The 22562-nt window shown below is 34.6% G+C and overlaps 2 protein-coding genes across 2 annotated transcripts in view; both read right to left on the bottom strand.

Moving 5' to 3' along the window:
• LOC143253841 (deoxyribonuclease-1-like) overlaps positions 1 to 22562 on the bottom strand; it is a 24984-nt gene extending 2422 nt beyond the window's left edge. Inside the window, exons 1-8 of the mRNA XM_076508271.1 lie at positions 22266 to 22562; positions 19006 to 19094; positions 14651 to 14740; positions 13041 to 13141; positions 10283 to 10398; positions 7961 to 8115; positions 6809 to 6905; positions 53 to 104 (exon numbers count right to left, since the gene is read on the bottom strand). Of these exons, the coding sequence (XP_076364386.1) occupies positions 53 to 104; positions 6809 to 6905; positions 7961 to 8115; positions 10283 to 10398; positions 13041 to 13141; positions 14651 to 14740; positions 19006 to 19094; positions 22266 to 22454 (889 nt within the window). The 5' untranslated portion in view covers positions 22455 to 22562. The remainder of the gene's footprint in view (positions 1 to 52; positions 105 to 6808; positions 6906 to 7960; positions 8116 to 10282; positions 10399 to 13040; positions 13142 to 14650; positions 14741 to 19005; positions 19095 to 22265) is intronic.
• Positions 3946 to 5963, bottom strand: LOC143253842 (splicing factor 3B subunit 6-like). The gene has a single exon (XM_076508272.1). The coding sequence runs from the start codon at positions 5877 to 5879 to the stop codon at positions 5511 to 5513; it is 369 nt and encodes a 122-aa protein (XP_076364387.1). The 5' UTR covers positions 5880 to 5963; the 3' UTR covers positions 3946 to 5510.

The following is a 22562-nucleotide window of genomic DNA, read 5'->3' as shown; positions in this document are numbered from 1 at the left end:
GTCTCTGTTATATTGTAATACGATATTAAACATAAAAAAAAAAAAAACTCACTTTTGCCGCGCATTTGCAGCTCAATTGGTAGGTGGTCAGAGACATCTTTCGTCTGTTGAGATTACAAAATATTATCGTCATTGTTAAATAAATATATAGTGGTAGGTCGCTAATACTCGTTTCAATATTGAATGTGTATGTAATACAACAAAGTGTTACGATTAAAGACTGGAGCCTTAATCCAAGAATTATGAGGAAAAGTATTTTTATTGAAAACTCTTTGATGGCCAAGTTTTTAATGTTGTCTGCAGTCTTTAAAATACAAGGTTTTAGCACTCTTCCTTCCCCGAAGAATTGTGTGAGAAATATTATAACTTACTCTAATCGTGTGTACATATTAATTCACTGGTGGTCAGTAGAACTATTAACAGTAGATAAAATACCAAAGAATGACATAGATAAGACATGTGAGCCACCTTTGATTTTTCATAGGTATCTGATGATTGCAAAAATTATTCCAAATTTAGAAGGAAGGGAAAAAGTGATAACACTTACCCTGGAAGTTATGTTCATGTCTGTGATGGGGAAACATTCTAGAGTCCCATAAAGACATTTTACAAAGTCATTTAGTGAAATATGATAAATGAACTACAACACGGTATTCTACTTTACTATTCTCATAAATTCCACCAGGACAATACTTGTGGAATTGATTTTCAAAACATTTTTATTAAGTTACCACACAATAGTATTAGCTGCTACGAATATCACATCGATAAAGATTGGGTAGATTACATAATTGGATGTTTGAATGACAGAAATCAAAGGATTGTTAGTATTAGGTTGTCCAGAAATAAATGTCGTTTTGAACTGCGAAGTTTGTAAAAGTATAAACCAGTGTTGTAAAGCATGCTTTAATCAAAGTAAGCACCATTTGCTTCAACACACTTTTGCCAACGTGTAACAATGCTGTTTATGCCTCTGCTGTAGAAATCAGAGTTTCTATGGTCAGTGAACTTTCTGAAAGCTTTTTCTGTAGCTACCTGGTTTTGAAAGTATTGTTCAAAAAGTTGTTAAAGTGCTTTAAAAAACGAAAATATATAGGGAAAGGCCTGGAAAATAAGGTGGATAAGGCAGAATCTCTATTCACAATTCGTTGAATTTTTGGAGTGTCATCCTTGACAGGTTTCATAATGCCGATTTTGTTGGTCTTCAGTCGGCTCATGTTGAACTCAGCCAACTTTTTCATCTTTTCAGTCGCTCTCAGGTGGCTGGCAATGCTTGATTTGCTTGACCTAGTTTTTCTGCAAGTTCACGTATTGTTGTCTTTTTTCATCGAAGGATGGCTTCCTTCTATGACTTTCGTAGTCTTCAAGATTTTCATCTCCATGTCGAAACCTTTGAAACAACGTTGAACTATATGTCCAGTAGCAGATCCATGGCCGAATGTCTGATTGATGTTCCGTATAGTTTCGATAGCTTTTCGTCCAAGTTTGAAGTCGTAGAGGAATATCAGACGAAAGACCTTCTTGTCCATGTTGCCTTAGGAGTTGCGAAACGTACACTATGAGTAGAGTTGAAACAGCAGATAATTAAGACACCTTGTAAGCAACAAACGTTGGATTAAACCAACCAACAATCGATAAGTTACTCAATATTTATCTTCTAAATGTCATCGTGAAAATTCCGACATTTATTTCTGGACAACATAATAGATTACAGTCAAACTGGATTCTTATTGCTAGGCCTTTGTTCTTTTTTGCTAACTTTAATGTTAATAGTAGAGCACAGTTAATGACGTTTGCTGATTACATAAAACTCATGGGTTTATAGCTGGTGACCTGGTTATTAGGTCACTCGACTCGCAACTTGCGGATCTCAGGTTCGAAAATGCTCGCCGTTGCAACCGTGTGGGTCTTATAATGTCACGTTTAATTCCCCTATTCGTTCTATTATTGCAAAATTAAGGACGTGAAGTTTGTTTGTTTTTGAATTTCACACCAAGCTACACGAGGGCTATCTGCCTTAGCCGTCCCTAATTAAGTAGTGTAATGCGAGAGGGAAGGCATCTAGTCATCATAACCCACCGCCAACTCTTGGGCTACTCTGCCAACGAATAGTGGAATTGACCGTAATATTATAATGCACCCACAGCTGAAAGGGCGAACATGTTTGGTGTGACGGGGATTTGAACCCACGACCTTCGGATTACGAGTCGAACGCCTTAACCCACCTGGCCATGCCAGACCTCAACAGTAGTGGAGGTCATAACTTAACAGGAATTTAAAAGGGGATTTGATTTCCTGAAAGGTAAGACAAAGGATTTAAAAGGGGGCTTTTCATAAAGGGGGGCGTTTGTTTGAAGTTAAGAATAAAGCTACAGATGAGCTATCTGTGCTCTGCTCATCACGTGTATCGAAACTCGTTTTCTAGCGTTGTAAGCCCGCAGATATACCACTGTGCAGACCATGTAATCTCAGATTTTCCATACGTTGAGTTATAGTTATTAAAAACGCAATGTTTAACTAAACATGGAAGAACTTAAAAATTACTGTAAAGTGAACAAAAAAGAGCGTACCATTACACAAAATTAAACTACACAAAAAGGTTTTAGTCACTTTTTACCGCCCTCTATCGCATATTTCTTAATTGTCAGATTTCGCCTACTAGTTTTGTTTATAAACAGTACGTTATACCATGAGCTATCTGTACTCTGTCCACCACGGATATCGAAACCCGGTTTCTAGAGTTGCAAATCTGCAGACACACTGCTTTGGCACTAATGGGCACATTACTGTTTCAACTGGTATATATTTGCAGTGATTTGTGTACTTTCAGTGTTGTGCTTATAAAGGAACGTTAAGAAAAAAACGTAAGTTTTCAATTTATACAATTTAACACTCGTTCTTCTCGTGCGTATTCACAGTATATTGTAATAAGATGTTCCTAAACATTATGCACACAACTTGGGAAACTTAGTCACGTAAAATTTTCTTCTAAAATAAAGGTTATAGATAATTAATCGTCGTATTTCTTTCATATCGCTCACTTCAGTGTGTTCCACGTATTAAATTTATATTTCTGTCACAGCTAACTACTCCTTTATCGTCAAAGTTAAAACACAGTTGTGCACATCTATAACGACAATCTACACCTCTTGTTGCTTGGTTTGTTATAGAAACCTTTTTTAATGTTAGACACGGATACCAACAATAGTGATATAATATTTTATATTATCAAATAAAATTTCTTTGATCAGTGTGCAAGAAATACTATAAACTTGGATTTATGCTGACTGGGTTCAGAACCGACTATACAACATGACATACACGTATGTAAAGTATTAAATATCTGTCGTTATACAGGGTGTTCGTAAAGTCACTGTGCACTTGTATATTTATTATGTTTCAATATGGAATACATGAGGTAAATATGAATGACAATAATAACAATGTTGAAAGTGACCCCCGTTGGCATCAACACAGACCTGGATTCTTCTTATTTTGTTTCTGAACACCGATATCAGTTGCTGGCTTGAAATAGACTGAATTGACATATGATTACAAAATTGCACAGTGACTTTCCGAACACCCTATATTATTTCTAAGAAAATAATATTTAACATTGGAATTTTACTTAAAGATAAAACAGCGCCATCTGTTGAAATTAATTACAACAATAACCAATTTTTATTATATCTCACCTTTTGACAAACTGTATCATTAAGATTCGAACAACTTAAGAAGAAATATATTTAAAAAAATAGAAATAACACCTTGGTTACGTCCTTCATAAAAACTAGAAATGTTAGGGCAATATTGTATATTACTTAGCAAAAATAAAATAAAGTTCAACTTGGAGCATTTATAATATTCTGAAAGATTTATTACAGAAAGGTTCAGGACAGGTCGTGTGGTTACCAAGAGCTTGTCTAAAAAACGAACCATCATATATTTATAATTTCTCATTAGAAACTTTAATAAGAGTAAATACTGTGTACAGAAATTAAAAAAACTGGATAAAAGTCACAGTAATAACAATACAGAAAATGTTTCCATCTGATTGTAAACTTTAGTTCATTTCTTTCTAAGAATTATTTTTCATACTACATGGATTTTTTGTACTCTTAAAAATTTGCAAGATATAGGTAAAATTTTGCCACCAAAAACATCTGTATTTTTTACAACTTTATCTTAAAAAACTAATCTGTAATTCACAGATATTCAATCATGTAACTTGTCCTTTTATACATTATAAAAATAATACAAATACAATAAGTTTAAAACCTGTTGAGATATTTTAAAAAAGTCCAATTTTTAATTATTACACATCAAAAGTTTTAAATTTATATAAGCAATGTTCTTATCAACAAGTTTTATTCCAAATTGTATTTATTTGTGAAAATGATAGGCTAAGAATTAAACCTAAAAGTATATCTCAGTGATTTTTGACACAGCACAGAAATTTCAAAAAATATCTGTACTAACACAAAACTAATACACATTAATAAAATACTATTTTTTTATATCTCAAATACAATTCAAACTAGCTATGATTGCAATTAAATACAGTAAATAATTTAGTTTTAAAAACCTTTAACCTTCATATTCACCAAACAAGATGTGAATTTGTAAAAAGTAAATTTCAACTTGTAAAAAATATCAGTCTAAGATACTGTTCTATTAGTGTAAATTTGCTGATCATTATATCTTGTGTTTTAGTTCTATTTCAGTAGCTATCATAATTATTGTAGTCTATGTCTCAACTATTCTTTAACTTTTAAAAACGTAGTACTTGACATACTAATTACAGAAGTATTTGTAGCACAAAAGTTTTGAAAAAACAAACAAGAATTATGATGGAATTCAATAAACAAAAAGATAACACCTGAATATAATGAAAACCTTTTGGACACTTAAGTCTCGACCATAATTATCACTATATCTTCAATTCAGCTCTCAGGCTACACTTCTTTCTCAAGTTACTGGTATTTATTTCTAAACTATCACATTTATCATCTTTAAACAGTTATTTTTCCCATAATTATTTAGTTTTAGCAAAGTTTAATAAATGCCAGGAAGTTAGCTTTTTATAAAACAACTCATAATAACTTCTAACTTTATATCAAACAAAAATTTAGATTTAAGTTCAATTTAGTGAATGTTTAAATATAGAATAACTAATCGCATTAAGTTTGAAGTTAATTCTTACATCAGTGTTCACTTAGACCTACTACCATTGTTTGGGGTAACCTATTGCTTTGTTTTTAAGCCCTAGAAATAGAAATATAACATAATTCACTGTAATACAGTTCTAAACCTTTTTTTCAATTGTAGTTGATGAAATTTAGTAGACACAGTTAATTTTAATTTCGATTTCTTGTTCTTTTCCAGCAAGTATATAGAAAATGAAAGTGTTTAAAATCTAACTCTTCTGAACTTCCATGTTTATCAGGTTCACCGGCAGTCTTCGACTTTCCAAACGATTTTTTTACCGATGCCTTTTCTGTTCTGATTTGTTATTTTTCGTCTGTGTTTATTCCATACTTCTTCTTGAGCCTCTCTATATCTTGTTCTTTCTTATCCTCATCAACTTTTTTGAACGCTTTATTTGACTGATAGTACAATACTACAAGGTATCGATTACAAACATTAAAGCCAGACAAGTGATCACATGCGTTCTTTGCATCAAAGATGTCTTCATAAACAACAAACGCTGTTCCCCTGGACTCAGGCGTATTCCCCACACGGATCTGTCTAATAGCTCCGTACTTACCGAAAATATCGTACATTTCTTCGGCTGTAATTTTATATGGTAAATTACGAACATAAAGTATTCTATTTACCTCAGGAGGAAGCCTCACATTTGTTTTCCTTTGCATCGCCATTTTGCTTTGCGTTAAGCAAGCCTATTCGTTATCCCAAGATTAATAAATCAACACCAAAATGAACAATAGGTGCCGCATAGAAACGTAAAGTTATGGGACCAATGAAATATTTACTTTTATATATACTTTTTGATTTACAATCGCAGCGATTTTAGAGATTAGTGATTGCAGTTTCAGATTGTTATTGATCAATAATCATATGTAAAATAAACTCCACTAGAAGGATTTAAAATTATTTCTTTCAGTTATAACTGGAATAGTGTTGCTGAAGAGCGAAAAGAAAACAAACGTTTTTTTTACCCAAACATATTTTAAGCTTAAAAAATGATAAGACGTTTTGCCAAGATATTAAAATGTTTCAATAATTATTACAACGTGAAAAATCTTGTAATTTGCGTACGAAGGATATTTTTGGTGATCACATCTTGTATATGAATGGAAAGTGTTTTTAAAATGTAAAAGCAGTGTGATGTATTTGAAATAACTGACCTGCCTAGACTAACCAAATATAAAGAAAGATACGTAAAATTCCAAGCGAGGTTAAATCTAAGTAAGTTAAACCTATTTTACGACACGTGGCGCCCATCAAAAAATTGTAGTACAAAAGACACTATGAACCGAACAATGTTTTCCAAAGTGACAGACCGACTTATCTAGTCAGAGCACTAGATCAAGAGACACTTGGTTTTGAGGGTATGATATTAAAACTCAACATAATGACGAAATCATAGTATCGGTACTCTAAGTGTCTATAAACAAATGTGAAGTTTCATACACAAATCCTTAAAAAATAAACACAGCTGTTTGGGAATGGGTTGTGAGTGAAATGGCGAATATTCGTAATTTAATTTTCGCATCGTGAAAGAAATACTGATGCTTTATGACAGATAACAAGTTAATTATCAACGCTTACAATTATACATACATACCTGATCGTCTGTCAATCTGTATTCTTCCTGAAAATCAAAGACCTTTGGAGAACCAGGGATCACCGCACTTCCCATCTTACTTCCGGCTATGACAAACCTACATTATTTATCAAAACTATTATAATTTAAAGCAACTACCATGAAAGAAATATTGCAATAATATTGGTTACATTTGAATACTGCATAAGTTTACTCACATTAAATAGAAACATCACCACAAATATTATTTTGATGCTTCACCTATCACATAAATAATATTAAAGTTTTGTATTCTTCAACATTTTTACAATAATTTATGTGAAATGTTCGTGTTTTTAACTCACATAAACTTTGTTATAATGCAAGGCCTGTAAGATACATTTATCATCAGTCAATCAAGTATATTAGGCCAGATTGAACTTGGCCTAAGGACGCAACTATAAATGATCAGTCAGGTCCTTTAGGTTAATTTAAACTTGTTCCATAAAATACAGCTATTACCGGTCATCCCTAAAACTCTGGGTTTGATACTTGCGATGGACAGAGTATATATATCCCTTTATAGCTTGTACTTCCTAACAAACAAAATCATTTGATTTGGTTTGTTTTGAATTTCACGCAAAGCTACTCAAAGGCTATCTGAGCTAGCCGTCCCTAATTTAGCAGTGTAAGACTAGAGAGAAGGCAGCTAGTCATCACCACCCATCGCCAACTCTTGGGCTACTCTTTTACCAATGAATAGTGGGATTGACCATCACCTTGTAACGCCCCCACGGCTGAAAGAGCGAGCATGTTTGGTGTAACGGAGATTCAAACCCGCGACCCTCAGGTTAAGAGTCGAGTGCCTTAACCACCTGACTATGCCGGGCCAAAATTATTTGGACATAAAATAAAATGCAGGTTTTTATTTGGTTAACTAAGTACCAACTTATCTGCTCTAAAACAAAATTATTTTTGTACTAGCGCTTATTTAAGTCTTAATTTTGATTACTGTAAAATACGTGTCGATTTCATTGGCTATAATTTATATAAATTATTAAGTAACATATATTGAATATTCAATAATTTTATCATAAATCACATAATTTATTGTTTACTTCTGAATATAAAATAATTGTAATGATTCTCATCTTTGGCCGATTTCAAAGATGTATAAATGTGTAGAAATTTTACCTGTCATATGGGCAACTCGAAACGTAGGTAGTAGTGTCTATGTGATGGCCAATAAGCCACTTGAATTCCTCACGAGTCCACAATTCGATCCAATTCCAGTCTCCCACTCGAATATTAGAACATCCAGCATTGAAATCTCCCATGATGATAGCATCCTAAAATTCAGAAATACACAAACGTTAACTGCTTAATTTTTTTTTTTTTTTTTTGCTTTTGAATTTCGCGCAAAGCCACAAGAGAGTTATCTGCGCTAGTCGTTCATAATTTAGCAGTATACGACAACTAGTCGTCACCACCCACCGCCAACTCTTGGGCTACTCTTTTGCCAACGAATAGTACGATTACCCGTCATTTGTAACGTCCCTATATCTGAAAGGGCGAGCATGTTTTGTGTAATGGGGATTAGAACTTGCGACTCTCAGATTACGAGTCGAGTGCCTTAACTACGTAACCATGCCGGGCCAAGCTGCTTAACAGGTATCATGCCATCTTTAAAAAAAAATGAGTCCACTTAACGTAACACCTTGTGGGAAAAAATATATCTTTATGTCTGTTTTATGTAAGAGAAACGTTTTCACATTTAAGTAAGAAATAAGTTCACACTTATCTAGAATTAACAATAACTAAACATGTTCAGGGTAACAGACTCTTAATGGAAGACGTGAGCTCAAATGGTTATTGAACGCCATATTGAAATAGTGTTAAGCTTAGAAATGTTAGCTCTGTTAGAACAGGTGCAGCGTTTCTTTAACAGACATTTAACAAAATAGGTCTCAAAGACCAAATGTGACTGACATGTGTTTCAAATCCCACACACACACTTCATGTATACAGTAGCTGTACATACCTATACTCTTCTTATCAGGGTTAGAAAATTTAAAAAAAGAAACACAGTTGTTTCATTCCTAATAGGAAAAAAAATTATTACAGAAGTCGACTATTAAAGAAAAAAAACATGTTTGTAAATTCTCCAAATTGAACAATTATCTTTATTTTCTGTTATCGAGGAAGAAATTTAAAACTCCTTATTTTGAGTAATACTATGGTTATAATAAATTTAAAAAAACAATAAAGGTTTGCAGTTACGTCGTTTTGTATATTCTGGTACAAATCATTTTTAATTATAAACGGAGTGTAGATGACTACTGTGTTTATCGTGTCCAAGCTGACCTTAATATGGTTATTTTATACAACAGATATAGTATGTTGTATGTGTTATTATACCCTCTCCGCCTTGCATACACACACGTACTCTCGCTCAACAGTAAGATTGCGAACTTACATCGCTAAAAACCGGGTTTCGATACCTATGACAGGCACACCATTGAAAGACCTTGGTATATCTTTCTGCTTAACTGCAAACAAACGGCCACCCGATAGTACAGCGGTTAGTCTACGAATTTACAATGCTAAAATCAGAGGGTTCGATTCCCCCTTGGTGGGCTCAGCAGATAGCCTGATGTAGCTTTGCTATAAGGAAACACACACGAACAATTCACTCACAAGTTGTTATTAGTAAATATGAAACTAAATATTTTAAAGCAATACATCATATAATGTAGAAAGTACTTATAACCAGAACGTGAGAATCTCGAAATTGTTGAAAAGTTTTTTAATCACAAAATGACGTGCAACGTTTTAGGGTTAGAGGCATTTATCTATAGAATAATATATTCACGTCTTCAGTTTACGATTGTATATAAATTTATCATTTCTCACTTCTCATTTCAAAAGAGGAAGTTATATATATATATCTAATCTGTAGAAAATCTGTCACGTTCTTATATATATAGCCAATCTGTATTAGAACGGCCTGGCATGGCCAAGCGCGTAAGGCGTGCGACTCGTAATTCGAGGGTCGCGGGTTCGCGCCCGCGTCGTGCTAAACATGCTCGCCCTCCCAGCCGTGGGGGCGTATAATGTGACGGTCAATCCCACTATTCGTTGGTAAAAGAGTAGCCCAAGAGTTGGCGGTGGGTGGTGATGACTAGCTGCCTTCCCTCTAGTCTTACACTACTAAATTAGGGACGACTAGCACAGATAGTCCTCGAGTAGCTTTGTGCGAAATTCCAAAACAAACAAACAAAAAAAAGAACTGTGTCGTTGTTACATATACAATTGTTCACAGCCAGCCTGACTGATAGTTTATCACAGTAGTTAATCTAGAAATAATTAACAATAATAATTATTAATACTATACTAATATATTAACATATTCTTGAATGAAATGTATGATAAGCTCGTGGTGTTCAAGAGTTGCCCCGAGAAGAGAAGAAAAAGGCAAACCATAACTTTAAAGCGGAAGTTCTATTTCTGACTCACCGGATTTTCATAGTGGATATGAGCGTAGTCGTAGACAGTGGCCAGAGCGTGTGTTTCGTTCGCTGCACTGCTAGGTTGAGTGTGACTGCAAATAGCTACAAATGACGAGAGATCACCTAGAGTTGGAACATATATATATTATTGTTATTTAGTTTGTCATAGGTCCCAAGACAATAACAATCATTTTTCAACAGTTTTTTTACGGAGTTAAATGTACAGAAATGTTTAGAAACATATAAAAAATACACTCTGATCAAATTATCTATTCACTGTTGCCTTTGTGTATAGGGCGGCATAACCAGGTAGTTAGAGCGCTCTTCTCGCAATCCGAGGGTTGCATGTTAGAATCCCTGTCACACTAAACATGCTCGCTCTTTCAGCCGTTGGGGCGTTATAATGTTTGGTCAATCCCACAATTCGTTAGTAAAAGAGTAGCCCAAGAGTTAGCGGTGGGTGGTGATGACTAGCTGTCTTCCCTCTAGTCTTACATTGCTAAATTAGGGACGGCTAGCGCAGACAGTCCTCCTTTAGCTTTACGCAAACTTCTAAAGAAACAATCAAACAAACTCCGTGTGTATATATACTCTGATAAAATTACCTATTCACTGTTGCCTTGGTGCAGTACATAGGCTGTAGTAAACAGTTTTTTTTGTAACTTTTTTGTGGTTGAAAAAGTTGGTATTTGTTGTTTCTCGTAAAACACGAAGCTACACAGTGCCCTTTTCTAACCTATCAAAGGTATCTAAACCCGGATTTTAGCGTTATAAGCCTTCGGACTTACCGCTGAGCAACTGGGGCCATATATGATGTATGTAAACGTATAGTGAAATAGTCTACTAGTAAGCCCAAAGCTCATTGATCGGGCGTGACCTAGTGTCCGAATGTTTAAAATGTTTTGCACTTTAGGGCTGTGGTGCATTATAATAGTGATGATCAGAGCACACTATTCAATTAGAGTAGCCGAAGAGTTGAAAGAGGGTGATGGTGACTAGATGTCTTCTTTCTAATCTATCAGTCCAAAATTAGGAACAACTAGCATAGATAGCCGTGGTGTAGCTTTGAGTCAATATAAAACACAGACAAAACAATGCTTGTGGCCAAGCCTTGTACTTATTAACTTATACTTGGTAGGTGCTTATCAACAGTGTCACCTACTTTCGATTAAATTTTCAGTGAAAATACGATATAAAACAAAATAATATTGTAAATTAAAATAAACAAATATGTAAATATATCAAATAAACTGTTGATTGAATCATCATCATATCTTATTTCGTTTTGAAATTTCTACCTGACATAAAACAAATTGTTTCCATCAAATTGAGGTTAATAAAATATTTAAAAAAAATTCAAATTTACATAAGAGAGATTTCTGTGTGTGGTTCACGGTCCGAAAACTTCAACAGAGTATTTCATGACGTCGTTGTTTGTTTTTGAATTTCACGCAAAGCTACGCAAGGGCTATCTGCGCCAGCTGTCCCCAATTTAGCAGTGTAAGCCTAGACAAATAGTGGGATTGACTTTAACGTAATAACGCTCCCACGGCTGAAAGGGCGAGCATGTTTGTTGTGAGGTGGATTTGAACCCGCGACCCTCGAATTATGAGTCGAGTGCCTTTAAACACCTGGCCATGCTGGGCCCATTAAGAATTATTCCACTGTATGGAACGTTAAGAACGTTATAGAAAACAATTTTGAATATGCGCAAATCATCAAGTCACGTTTCAAACACAGTTCATATGAGACATGTCGGGACTAGATGGTATTATTAGTGGATATTTCGTAGGTACTGTGATCTGGGAAAGGTATGTAATAGTTTTTTTCCAATACTAAATATTTATATTCTTAGTTCATAAAGATGTGTTCAGACAGAAGATATACCACGAGTTTAAATGGCAGTGAAAAAAAAAGAAGAATATGGCACCAGGACCATCCAGAAACAGACATGCCACAAGTCGTATCCCAGTCGTAATAAGCAAAGTGCAGCATCTTATAACAGGTAAGAATTCACGAACACAGAGATCAGCGATCAAAGCTGTCCTTGTGCCCCAGGAAACAAACACAACATAATCAAAAGGAACTTCCTACTATAAAAGTGAGGGAAGGCACGTGTAAAAAAAGTTGCTTTGAACCGCCACATACCTCAACGAGGTAGAGAATTAAACTAGTATTATCCTATTATTATTACATTCAAAGATATATCAGTTAAGTTACCATACCATTACGAATTTATGTGTAATTACACTGTTGGAAGGGTACTGGGAAACTATCGTCTTTATATGCTAGGTGGATTATAGAAAGCTCAAACGAAAGAGTGGTGCGATGAAAACATGACAACCTTGCGACGGAATTTTTTGGATTAAAAATTACGTTGCAGGGAGGTTGTGAAGATGCAAGGTCGACAGTAAGAGCGTGACCAGACACTTACGGTAACATCTTAATGAGGTTTTAAAATCGTTTTAATACAGTATATTCCACGTTATTTTTATATTGGACTTCACTTAGACGGTTTTTTTTGTTTGAACATGTCAGTGTTTTCTCATAACTTTGATACTTAAGGCACCCACACAAAAGCCTAAAACATCATATCGACCTTGTTACAATAGTTATGGAATATGTTTCATAAGAAATTCTGTTGTTGTTTACATTAAAACATCTAAAGTACATCCCATTACATGTTAAAGATGGTTTGAAACAATATTTGTATATAATTGTGTGTTTTTAAAAACAGTTAAATTATTTATAATTTAGATACTTACGAGTTGTCGGTGAAGAAAAGTGTACAATGTACGGTGGTCTCATGAAGAGGTCGCTACCATCTGGGAAAGTTTGTTCATCTAACACTGAGAGTTTGTCATCTCTGAAAAACAAGATAATTTATGCATATAAAAGCTTTCTTCTTAGACTAAATGTTTGTAAAAAGTAATCATTCAGACTGGATGTGAAGTGACTATTTCTATCTAAAACTTGATGTATGTGGAATACAGTCACTTAGTCTAGATAGTGAGTGTAGGATGTTCTCTAAAACCTAATCTTGTCAGTGAAATACAGTCACTTAGTACAGATAGAAAGTGTAGTATGTCCTCTAAAACTTAACGTTGTCAGTGAAATACAGTCACTTAGTATAGATAGAAAGTGTAGTATGTCCTCTAAAACTTAATGTTGTCAGTGAAATACAGTCACTTAGTCTAGATAGCAAGTGTAGTATGTCCTCTAAAACTTAACGTTGTCAGTGAAATACAGTCACTTAGTATAGATAGAAAGTGTAGTATGTCCTCTAAAACTTAATGTTGTCAGTGAAATACAGGCACTTAGTCTAGATAGCAAGTGTAGTATGTCCTCTAAAACTTAACGTTGTCAGTGAAATACAGTCACTTAGTATAGATAGAAAGTGTAGTATGTCCTCTAAAACTTAATGTTGTCAGTGAAATACAGTCACTTAGTCTAGATAGCAAGTGTAGTATGTCCTCTAAAACTTAATGTTGTCAGTGAAATACAGTCACTTAGTATAGATAGAAAGTGTAGTATGTCCTCTATAACTTAATGTTGTCAGTGAAATACAGGCACTTAGTCTAGATAGAAAGTGTAGTATGTCCTCTAAAACTTAACGTTGTCAGTGAAATACAGGCACTTAGTCTAGATAGAAAGTGTAGTATGTCCTCTAAAACTTAATGTTGTCAGTGAAATACAGGCACTTAGTCTAGATAGAAAGTGTAGTATGTCCTCTAAAACTTAACGTTGTCAGTGAAATACAGTCACTTAGTATAGATAGAAAGTGTAGTATGTCCTCTAAAACTTAATGTTGTCAGTGAAATACAGTCACTTAGTATAGATAGCAAGTGTAGTATGTCCTCTAAAACTTAATGTTGTCAGTGAAATACAGGCACTTAGTCTAGATAGCAAGTGTAGTATGTCCTCTAAAACTTAACGTTGTCAGTGAAATACAGTCACTTAGTATAGATAGAAAGTGTAGTATGTCCTCTAAAACTTAATGTTGCCAGTGAAATACAGTCACTTAGTCTAGATAGCAAGTGTAGTATGTCCTCTAAAACTTAATGTTGTCAGTGAAATACAGTCATTTAGTCTAGACAGCATGTGGTAGTTGCTTTTAAACGTTTTACATCATTTCTGAAATATGTATATTTATATATATATATATATATATTAGACGTTTCATTTCGTCTCTGAAATACGTATATAAATAATTCTGTTTGACTAATATATCAAGTAATCTTATTAGGATACTTTGAAGTTTTTTATATTTCATTTACAGATAACATTTTGAGTGTAAAATATATTTTAAGATTGTAATGAAACAAGAAACGACCACTTAATTATTATTTCCTGATATTAACAATAGGTGGTATACCTGTATATATAAGCGTATTGTTCCTTTGCTGTTTCCCTTCCAAGTCGCTCGCTCAGAGCCATTCTGTATATAACGTCGTTTGGTGTCTTTCTTAATAATAGAAACAAAAATCCTAAATTGGATTATTCAGCTCCTGATCATTTCACGCTTACCTGTAACTTTATTCTTTTTATTTTATGTTATAACGCGTCTCTGAGAAAAATAAGCATATACAATACATCTTTTAAACATAAATTCTGTGACTAAAAGTTTTAGTCGTGCTATGTTTTTATATATTTTTTTACGAAACCGGTTTGATAAAGAACATTTTGGGAAAAGGAAAGAAATTACGATATATATATAGTTGTAAATTACGATATATAGTTGTAATTTAAGACAATTGACAGAAAGATGTGTACAATAAATATGTGACCAAACTTCATGCTAGCTAATCATTTATGACTTTCCCCGTAGGATAGCAGTAAGTATACGGATTTGCAGTGCTAAAATTCGGATATCGATTGTCCATGATGGGCATAGCAGATAGTTCAGTTTGGGTTTTGCTATAAAACAAAAAGACGGAAGCCGTAGATCGGGGGATGACAGAATTTTTCAGAGGGCCAATCGGTGTCTCAGTAGAAATCTTACTGGATTGTAATACTGAAAATGTGATTTCACAACCCGGGAGGGTATAAACACATAACCCGGGAGGGTATAAACACATAACCCGGGAGGGTATAGACACACAACCCGGGAGGGTATAAACACATGGGGTAGTTTAGAGCTTATTATTTGTCGGCACTTTTCAAATGACAAGCAGGGATCCATATTAATAACAAGATAAGTTTTTTTGTGTTTTTTTTTTTAATACAGGACTCCTAGAATAATTTTAATCGCAAACACCGAAATGTGTAATTACACTTTCCTTGGACCTAAAGTTAAGCCTTTAGAACAGTGGTTCCCAACCAGGGGTGCGAGATAACATTTGTTTTGGCCACCTTCACCTTTATTCCTAAATAAATAATTACTGTGAGAGGTGCGAGAACACATTAAAATTTTTTAGGGGTGCGGGGCATAAAAAAGGTTGGGAACCACTGCGTTAAAAAGTAAGGCCTATATTCGATAAAGAGATAAATTGACATTGTAACTTAAGTGGCTTTTTTTTTTTTTTTTTAGTTGAGTTAGGGCTAAACTATAGCGTTGTTCGTAGAACATTTTGTGGATTTAGCGATTTTAAACTATGTTTGATTATTTTTGTCATAAAATTTGTCATTTCCTCGCTTGAATTTAAAAGGTTTTAGGTTCGGTAACGTTTATTTCGGGGATGACTTGTTAAAGTTAACTTAAGCATGAACTAAGTGTGATTTCAAAGTTTCATCTCCTCTTCAAGAAACAATAGCAATTTCAGTAAATATGGATTTTAGTCGAACATTAAGTTTAAGGAATCAAGTGTTATTTTCGGTGTCCGGGGTAAGATCGTTAGTTATGGGTGATAACACGAGACCAATTTGTTTCAGGGAACTGTTTCGAGGCAGATTTAGGTGAAGTGTTATTAGCTTTCTGAATTTGTTGAATCGCTTTCGGTCATAGTCTGTTTTAACAAATCAAGGTGACTGTCATATTTCTTACTGTCAGGGCAAGATGTTCTTTGATCTTAGTGATTAATGGATGTGATGTTACATTTAGTATGTGGAAAGTGACAGTTTTCGGTACAAGACCAATACGTAGAACACCAGTTCTTAATGTGAGGGTTACATCTAAGAAACGTATTTGGATAGTGAAGTAATCTAAAGTGAATTTATTACAAGTGTAGAAGTAGTTAACATATCTATAGGAGTAGTTAACATATCTATAGGACAGTAACGTCTCCTTCTCACATGAGAAATGTCATCAACATAGTATCTTTAAAAAGTTCGTTTTTCTGGTAACTTTCGAACAGCCTCTTCTCAGTGTCCTATAAAAATATTGGTGTGTAGTTTGGTGCCATCTTTGTCAGACAAACGGCAGAGCCCACAAAAATAAAATAAACTGACCGGACAGTATTGTTAAATAATATTATGTCGAATGGCATAACTCTCTATGCTATGCTGCCTAAAAATTCCAAAACGAAATTTGTAATTACATTTCTTTTATTATTAGTATCATTTATATTTTTATTCATGCTTGTATTTCTCTATATCGGTGTTATTTCTTTATCCTATTTACGTTATAATTCTCTCTATTTTCCCTCCCTTTTTGTATTTTTTATCCTGTAAAAACTATTTTAGTATTTATTCAGCTGTTATTACTCGTACGTGTTTTAAACAATGTACACATTTCTTTAATGCAATCTAAACCTCCGTTGACTCAGCGGATATCCCTTTGTGGCTTTATTATAAGAAAACAAACAAATACAAAGTAAACGTATTACCAACTTCTCTCGTTATGACCGGCTAGCCTCCAATATCAACAGGGCCCGGCATGGCCAGGTGGTTAAGGCACTCGACTCGTAATCCGAGGGTCGCGGGCTTGAATCCCCTTCACAGTAACTATGCTCGCCCTCTCAGCCGTGGGAGCATTATAATGTGACGTTCAATCCCACTATTCGTTGGTAAAAGAGTAGCCCAAGAGTTAGCGGTGGGTGGTGATGATTAGCTGCCTTCCCTCTAGTTTTACACAGCTAAATTAGGGATGGCTAGCGCAGATAGCCCTAATGTAGCGTTGCGCGAAATTCAAAATAAACCAAACCAACATCGACTCACGTGATCTGGAACATTCGGCTTACGTGACGTCAGCATCTATACCTATATATTCCATTGTATTCACTAATTATTAATCATTATTTTTGTGATGAAGTAAAGTCAACTATTTGTAAACCCTAGCTTTAGGTTTGTTTTTTAAACTAATTGCACGTTTTGTGTGATTCTGTGCTAACACTTGTATTATAATTATTATTATCATAGATTAATGAATGCACTAAAATATTTTTTACTGTATTCGGAATCAAAATCACTTCCACAGTCACAGTAATTTAGAAGCTATTGTTGAACAAGTTTACAAAACTCACTGAAGTAATTGCATGTTTGTTGAAAATAAGTCTGGTCTTCTTGCTATAAAGAAACATTTTGTCTGTGGGGAGACAATTTTGTTAATTCAAATGACTGAAGAAGAGACTTCATCATAGTTCACGTGTTTGAATGTTGCATGTGCTTGGATTGTAATTGATGTAATCATCACGACACTGCTATAGCGATGGAACCAGGGCACAAAAGAGGTCATCCTCTGACCCCAGAGAGTTATCACCAAAGAGCAAAGCTGCACAATTCTAACTGGTCCACTCATCGACACTGTTTGCAGGCAGACTACAGCAGACCAGTTTATATATTACAGGCAGGATAAATTAAACAACAGCAAGTAGTAACACATCTTGTATCAGCCTTTTTAATTTCAAATTCAGTAATTTAATATAAAGGAGGGACAGTACACTCAATGTGAAAATAAATAATAAATGTATACAATCTCACATAAATGAAGTAAGAACTGTACTTATCAGAAGACCCAAAAGTTACAATGTGTAGTAGAACAGCCTCTGCTTGGGTCCCATAAGTTAATTTTTTATGTTTCTTACAAGTTATCCTGCAGGAGTTAAGAATGAGTATCATCAGACAGCTCCTTGGGACATTTGTCCCACCTATATTGAGTACTTGAGGTGAGGGGGGAAGCGGGACGGTTTGAGAAATATTTGAAGCTGGGTGTTGTAAGTTTTTTGTGTGTATCCTTAATTTATTACTATAAAGTAACTAAAATATAAAACTTAGAAATTATTAGGTAAGGTAATTTGTGTGGCAGGATTGTTAGTTAGACACGGTTCAAAAGTGAATAAAACAAAATTAAGCATAAACAGTTACGAGTTATAGTATGAAAACTGATTACATTGTGGTTACGAACTCGGTCATACCGAGCTCGTAGCAAGAGGGTTTATTTTTTCCATCTGTGTACTGCTTTGTTTCATTCTTGCCTCGCCCTTACGCAACATTTTAAGAAAATATACAGTTTCTCACCTCAGTCTTGTTTGTTTGTTCGTCTGTAATTAAACACAAAGCTAGACAATGGGTTATTTAGGCTCTGCCCACCACGGGTATCGAAACCCGCTTTCTTGCATTGAAAGTCTGCGGATGCATTGCTGTTTCACTGAGAAGCTTCTCCTCAGTCTTTTGATACCATAAGTATTTATTGTATCTATTGAATGCTCCCCTTCTCAGAGGTATACGGTGTACTAAAAGGTAAAGGATGGTTTGGGTCTTCTTGAAAAGAAGTGAGATGGTATCCCATCCTACTTCAAGCATTACATTATGTACACCACTGAAAAATAAATCGATTTTGTACACTTGACTTACAGGTTTAGAGAAGCTATCATCTCTTGCAGTCTTTCCTGATCTTTGGTAACGATTTCTTGAATGCAAATAACATCATACCTTAGAATAATCTGTTGAAAAAAAAAACACAGCAAAGATGACAAAAAATTTACAGGTGACGGAAAACTGAATAAAAGCAAAACCAAAACATAAGTACTAATCCATAATTGTTGGAAATATTTTTAAAAAGCTAAAAATGTCTCTCTCAGAGGTTGAGTATGTTGTATTAATATGATTTTTTAGCCTCGTAATGTCATTACAACCTGTTTTCACATCTTATAATGATGACCGAGCACTTGGCAATAGTTCTGCAGCATAGTGTCCAGTGCAAAAAAAACTGTTGTAAAGTTGTCATATTCAAAGCATACCACTCATTTACGCTGACTTTCCATAATCCATTTCATGTGTGAGAACAATAGTTTAATCAAACAAACATTGTGTCTAGTGACTTGACCAATATGTCTTTCTTTGAAGTGGCATCAATATCTATTTTATTCTCCAGTTGTTTGAAGCATGTAATTAGTTGAACAATATTTCATGGAAGGAATTTGTGTGCACGTGACTTGTTTTGTGTATACAGATGGAGATATTTTTTGATTATATTATGCAAACGTTGCCTTGGGCAAGTAGACCATTACTCTTTGTGTTCATGGATTCACACGTATCACAAGTTGCTGGATCTATACAGACTGCTTGGGACAGGTGGACCATTAATTTTTGTATTCATGGATTTACCTGTATTACAAGATGCTAGATCTTACTTACCATTTTTTGAATATTTGTTGCAGGTCTTCTTCTAAATAGTCGTGGTACCCCAAGTTGATCCATACTGATTTGGTTTTCATTACCATAAAGCTTTTGAATGTGCTTCTCAAAGTAGTATATTTGTAGTGACAACACACTACCTATTTAAGCCAATCAATGTAAGAATGTAATTCTAATGTATTCTGTTCCACCACAATTCTATATAGGTTATGACTGTCTTTTAAGTTGACCATTCAGATATCATTTTAATATAACATACTGAACTCTCTCTTTTTTCTTTGCAGAATTCCAAAGAACGCAAATATTCATCAAAATGTTTCAGGACCTGGTAAAAGCCCCCCCCCTCGTACATCTCAACTTATCAAATGGAAACATTATTTCCGAATTTGACTTCTTTGAAAAGCTAATTACACGCTAATGCCAGTTTTCAAACAAATTAGTGACGTTTAAACAGAGTACCTATTCCTCGATGCACCATTTTGGCCCCCACTACTATTTTCAAAATTAATTTCTTCGTATTCTGTGGGGTAAAGAGCCTACAAGCAGCACTGTGTTAAACATTATGGGAGGAGGTCAAAGTTCAACTAAACATAGCGACATAAGAATTACTGTAGAACCATAAAGTCTACATCCAACCTAATGGTTTAAAATAAACAAGATTTGTTTATTTGTATATTTTGTTTTCAAGTACAAAGCTACACAATGGGATATCTGTGCTTTGCCCACTACGGGTATCGAAACCTAGTTTTTATTGTTACCAGCCTTTAGACTTACTGCTGAGCCACTGGTGGACAGAGAATTCATGATAGTTCATTAACCAAACAACTGTTTTTTATGTCTTGTAAGTACAGTTGTATTCGTTTTTTTCCATTAAAATCAGTGTCATTAACAGTATTGCTTAAATGTTTAACCTCATTAGATGTTATTGGGATTATGGCCAGAAACGCCGATAATAGAGGGTATCCAAATGATGAATCAGTGAATTATAACCATTATATACATAAATTATTTTGACACAGCATATTCCCAGTTAAACTAATATAATAAATTAGCTTAATTATTCACAGTATTAACTTTTACTTCTAACCTATTTAGATAGATCCCTTGGGGGGCAGGTATAGCCCTGTTGTTACTGTGGTGAACTGAGTGAATTCAAAGACTCGGGATTAATGTCCCGTTCAGTGGCGTAACTATAAAAGATGCTCCCCACCATAAAAAGTAATTGGATTCCTATGTTTATACTTCTTGCTGATAATTCTTAAGTTTTTCAGGTTCTTTGCCCCATTTCCGTGATATCATATGGGCTGTGAAGGCGTACCCGTACCACTAGTTCTGTTGCCCACAAAACGCGTTCCAATCTTTGGAGCTGCAGGTGTGGTGTAAAAGTAACAATCAAATTCCACCGTTCAGACAATACTTGGTGATGGGTGATGTTAAAGGACTGCTTTCCCTTTCTTGTATCAGTGATAAGTGATGTTAGAGGACTGTTTTCCCATTATTGTATCAGTGATGGGTGATGTGAAATGGCTGCCCTCCCTTTATTGTGTCAGCTCCTAAATGTGGTCCATCTGTGCGCAGATAGTTTTTATGTAATTTTATGAAAAAAGACTTAAAAAATAAAGAGAAAAATGACACTATAATCGTTTCACGTTTTTTTTACTCTAATGAAACGAGCTCTGATTTCGTTGAAAAGAACGTTGCGACATTTACTAGGACTTTAAATCTAAAATAAAGATAAAACCATGTAACTAGTTTTGCTAAAACGCAAACACCTTATTTACACGTATGTAATCGTAATCTACTTAAGTTTCTTTTGTATTTAGCGATATCACAACAAACAGACGTTGTTCGAACATTACAGAATGCATACATCACATATAACCAAATAAAACAACACTACAGACATGTTGTGGCTGAAATACCATGATGCATTACCCTAGTTAGTACCAGTTACGAAAAGAGGCAGATTTATGCTAGTTGGAACTCGTTTCAAAAACAGGCAGACGTATCCTAGTTAGTACCGGTTACAAAGGAAGATTTACCCTAGTTCGTACCAGTGACGAAAACAGGCAGATTTATCCTAGTTGAAACCAGTTACAAAAGCAGGCAGACTTATACTAGTTAGTACCAGTAAAAAACAGGCAGACTCATTCAGTTAGCACTAGTTACAAACGCAGACAGACTCACCCTAGTTAATACCAGTTACGAAAACAGCCAGACTTGCCCTAGTTAGTACCAGTTAAAAAACAGGCAGCTTTATCCTAGTTAGTACCATTACAAAAACAGGCATAGTCACCCTAGTTAACACCAGTTACGAAAACAGGCAGACTTATCCTAATTAGTACCAGTTACAAAAACACGCAGACTTATCCTAGTTAGTACCAGTTACGGAAACAGGCAGATTTATCCTAGTTGGAACCAGTTTCTAAAACAGGCAGACTTACCCTAGTTAGAACCAGTTACAAAAACATACTTACTCTCTTTATTATTTCCATCTCTTCTGTGCTGGCAAGTTTTTTATCCCCCAAATTTTGGACGTTAAAAGCTGCTATTTTTAGTGGGGGTTCTACTGGGTTTTCTTTCAACGGTAAATTCAAACTTATAGTTGATTTATAAAGGCTTGTCACCAGCAAAACAAATAGCGTGAATTGTTGGTTTCGACCCATCTTGAACGAATCTTTCTTGGTATATGTTACTAACTGCTACAGCTGTGACATGCGAAGTCTCACCAGTTTGCGAGACTTATACACTTGTAGTACTTGATTTACGTATCC

The sequence above is a fragment of the Tachypleus tridentatus genome, chromosome 6, assembly GCF_004210375.1.
Source record: "Tachypleus tridentatus isolate NWPU-2018 chromosome 6, ASM421037v1, whole genome shotgun sequence".
Taxonomy (NCBI): Eukaryota; Metazoa; Arthropoda; class Merostomata; order Xiphosura; family Limulidae; genus Tachypleus; species Tachypleus tridentatus.
This window is presented reverse-complemented; position numbering and strand designations above follow the sequence as displayed.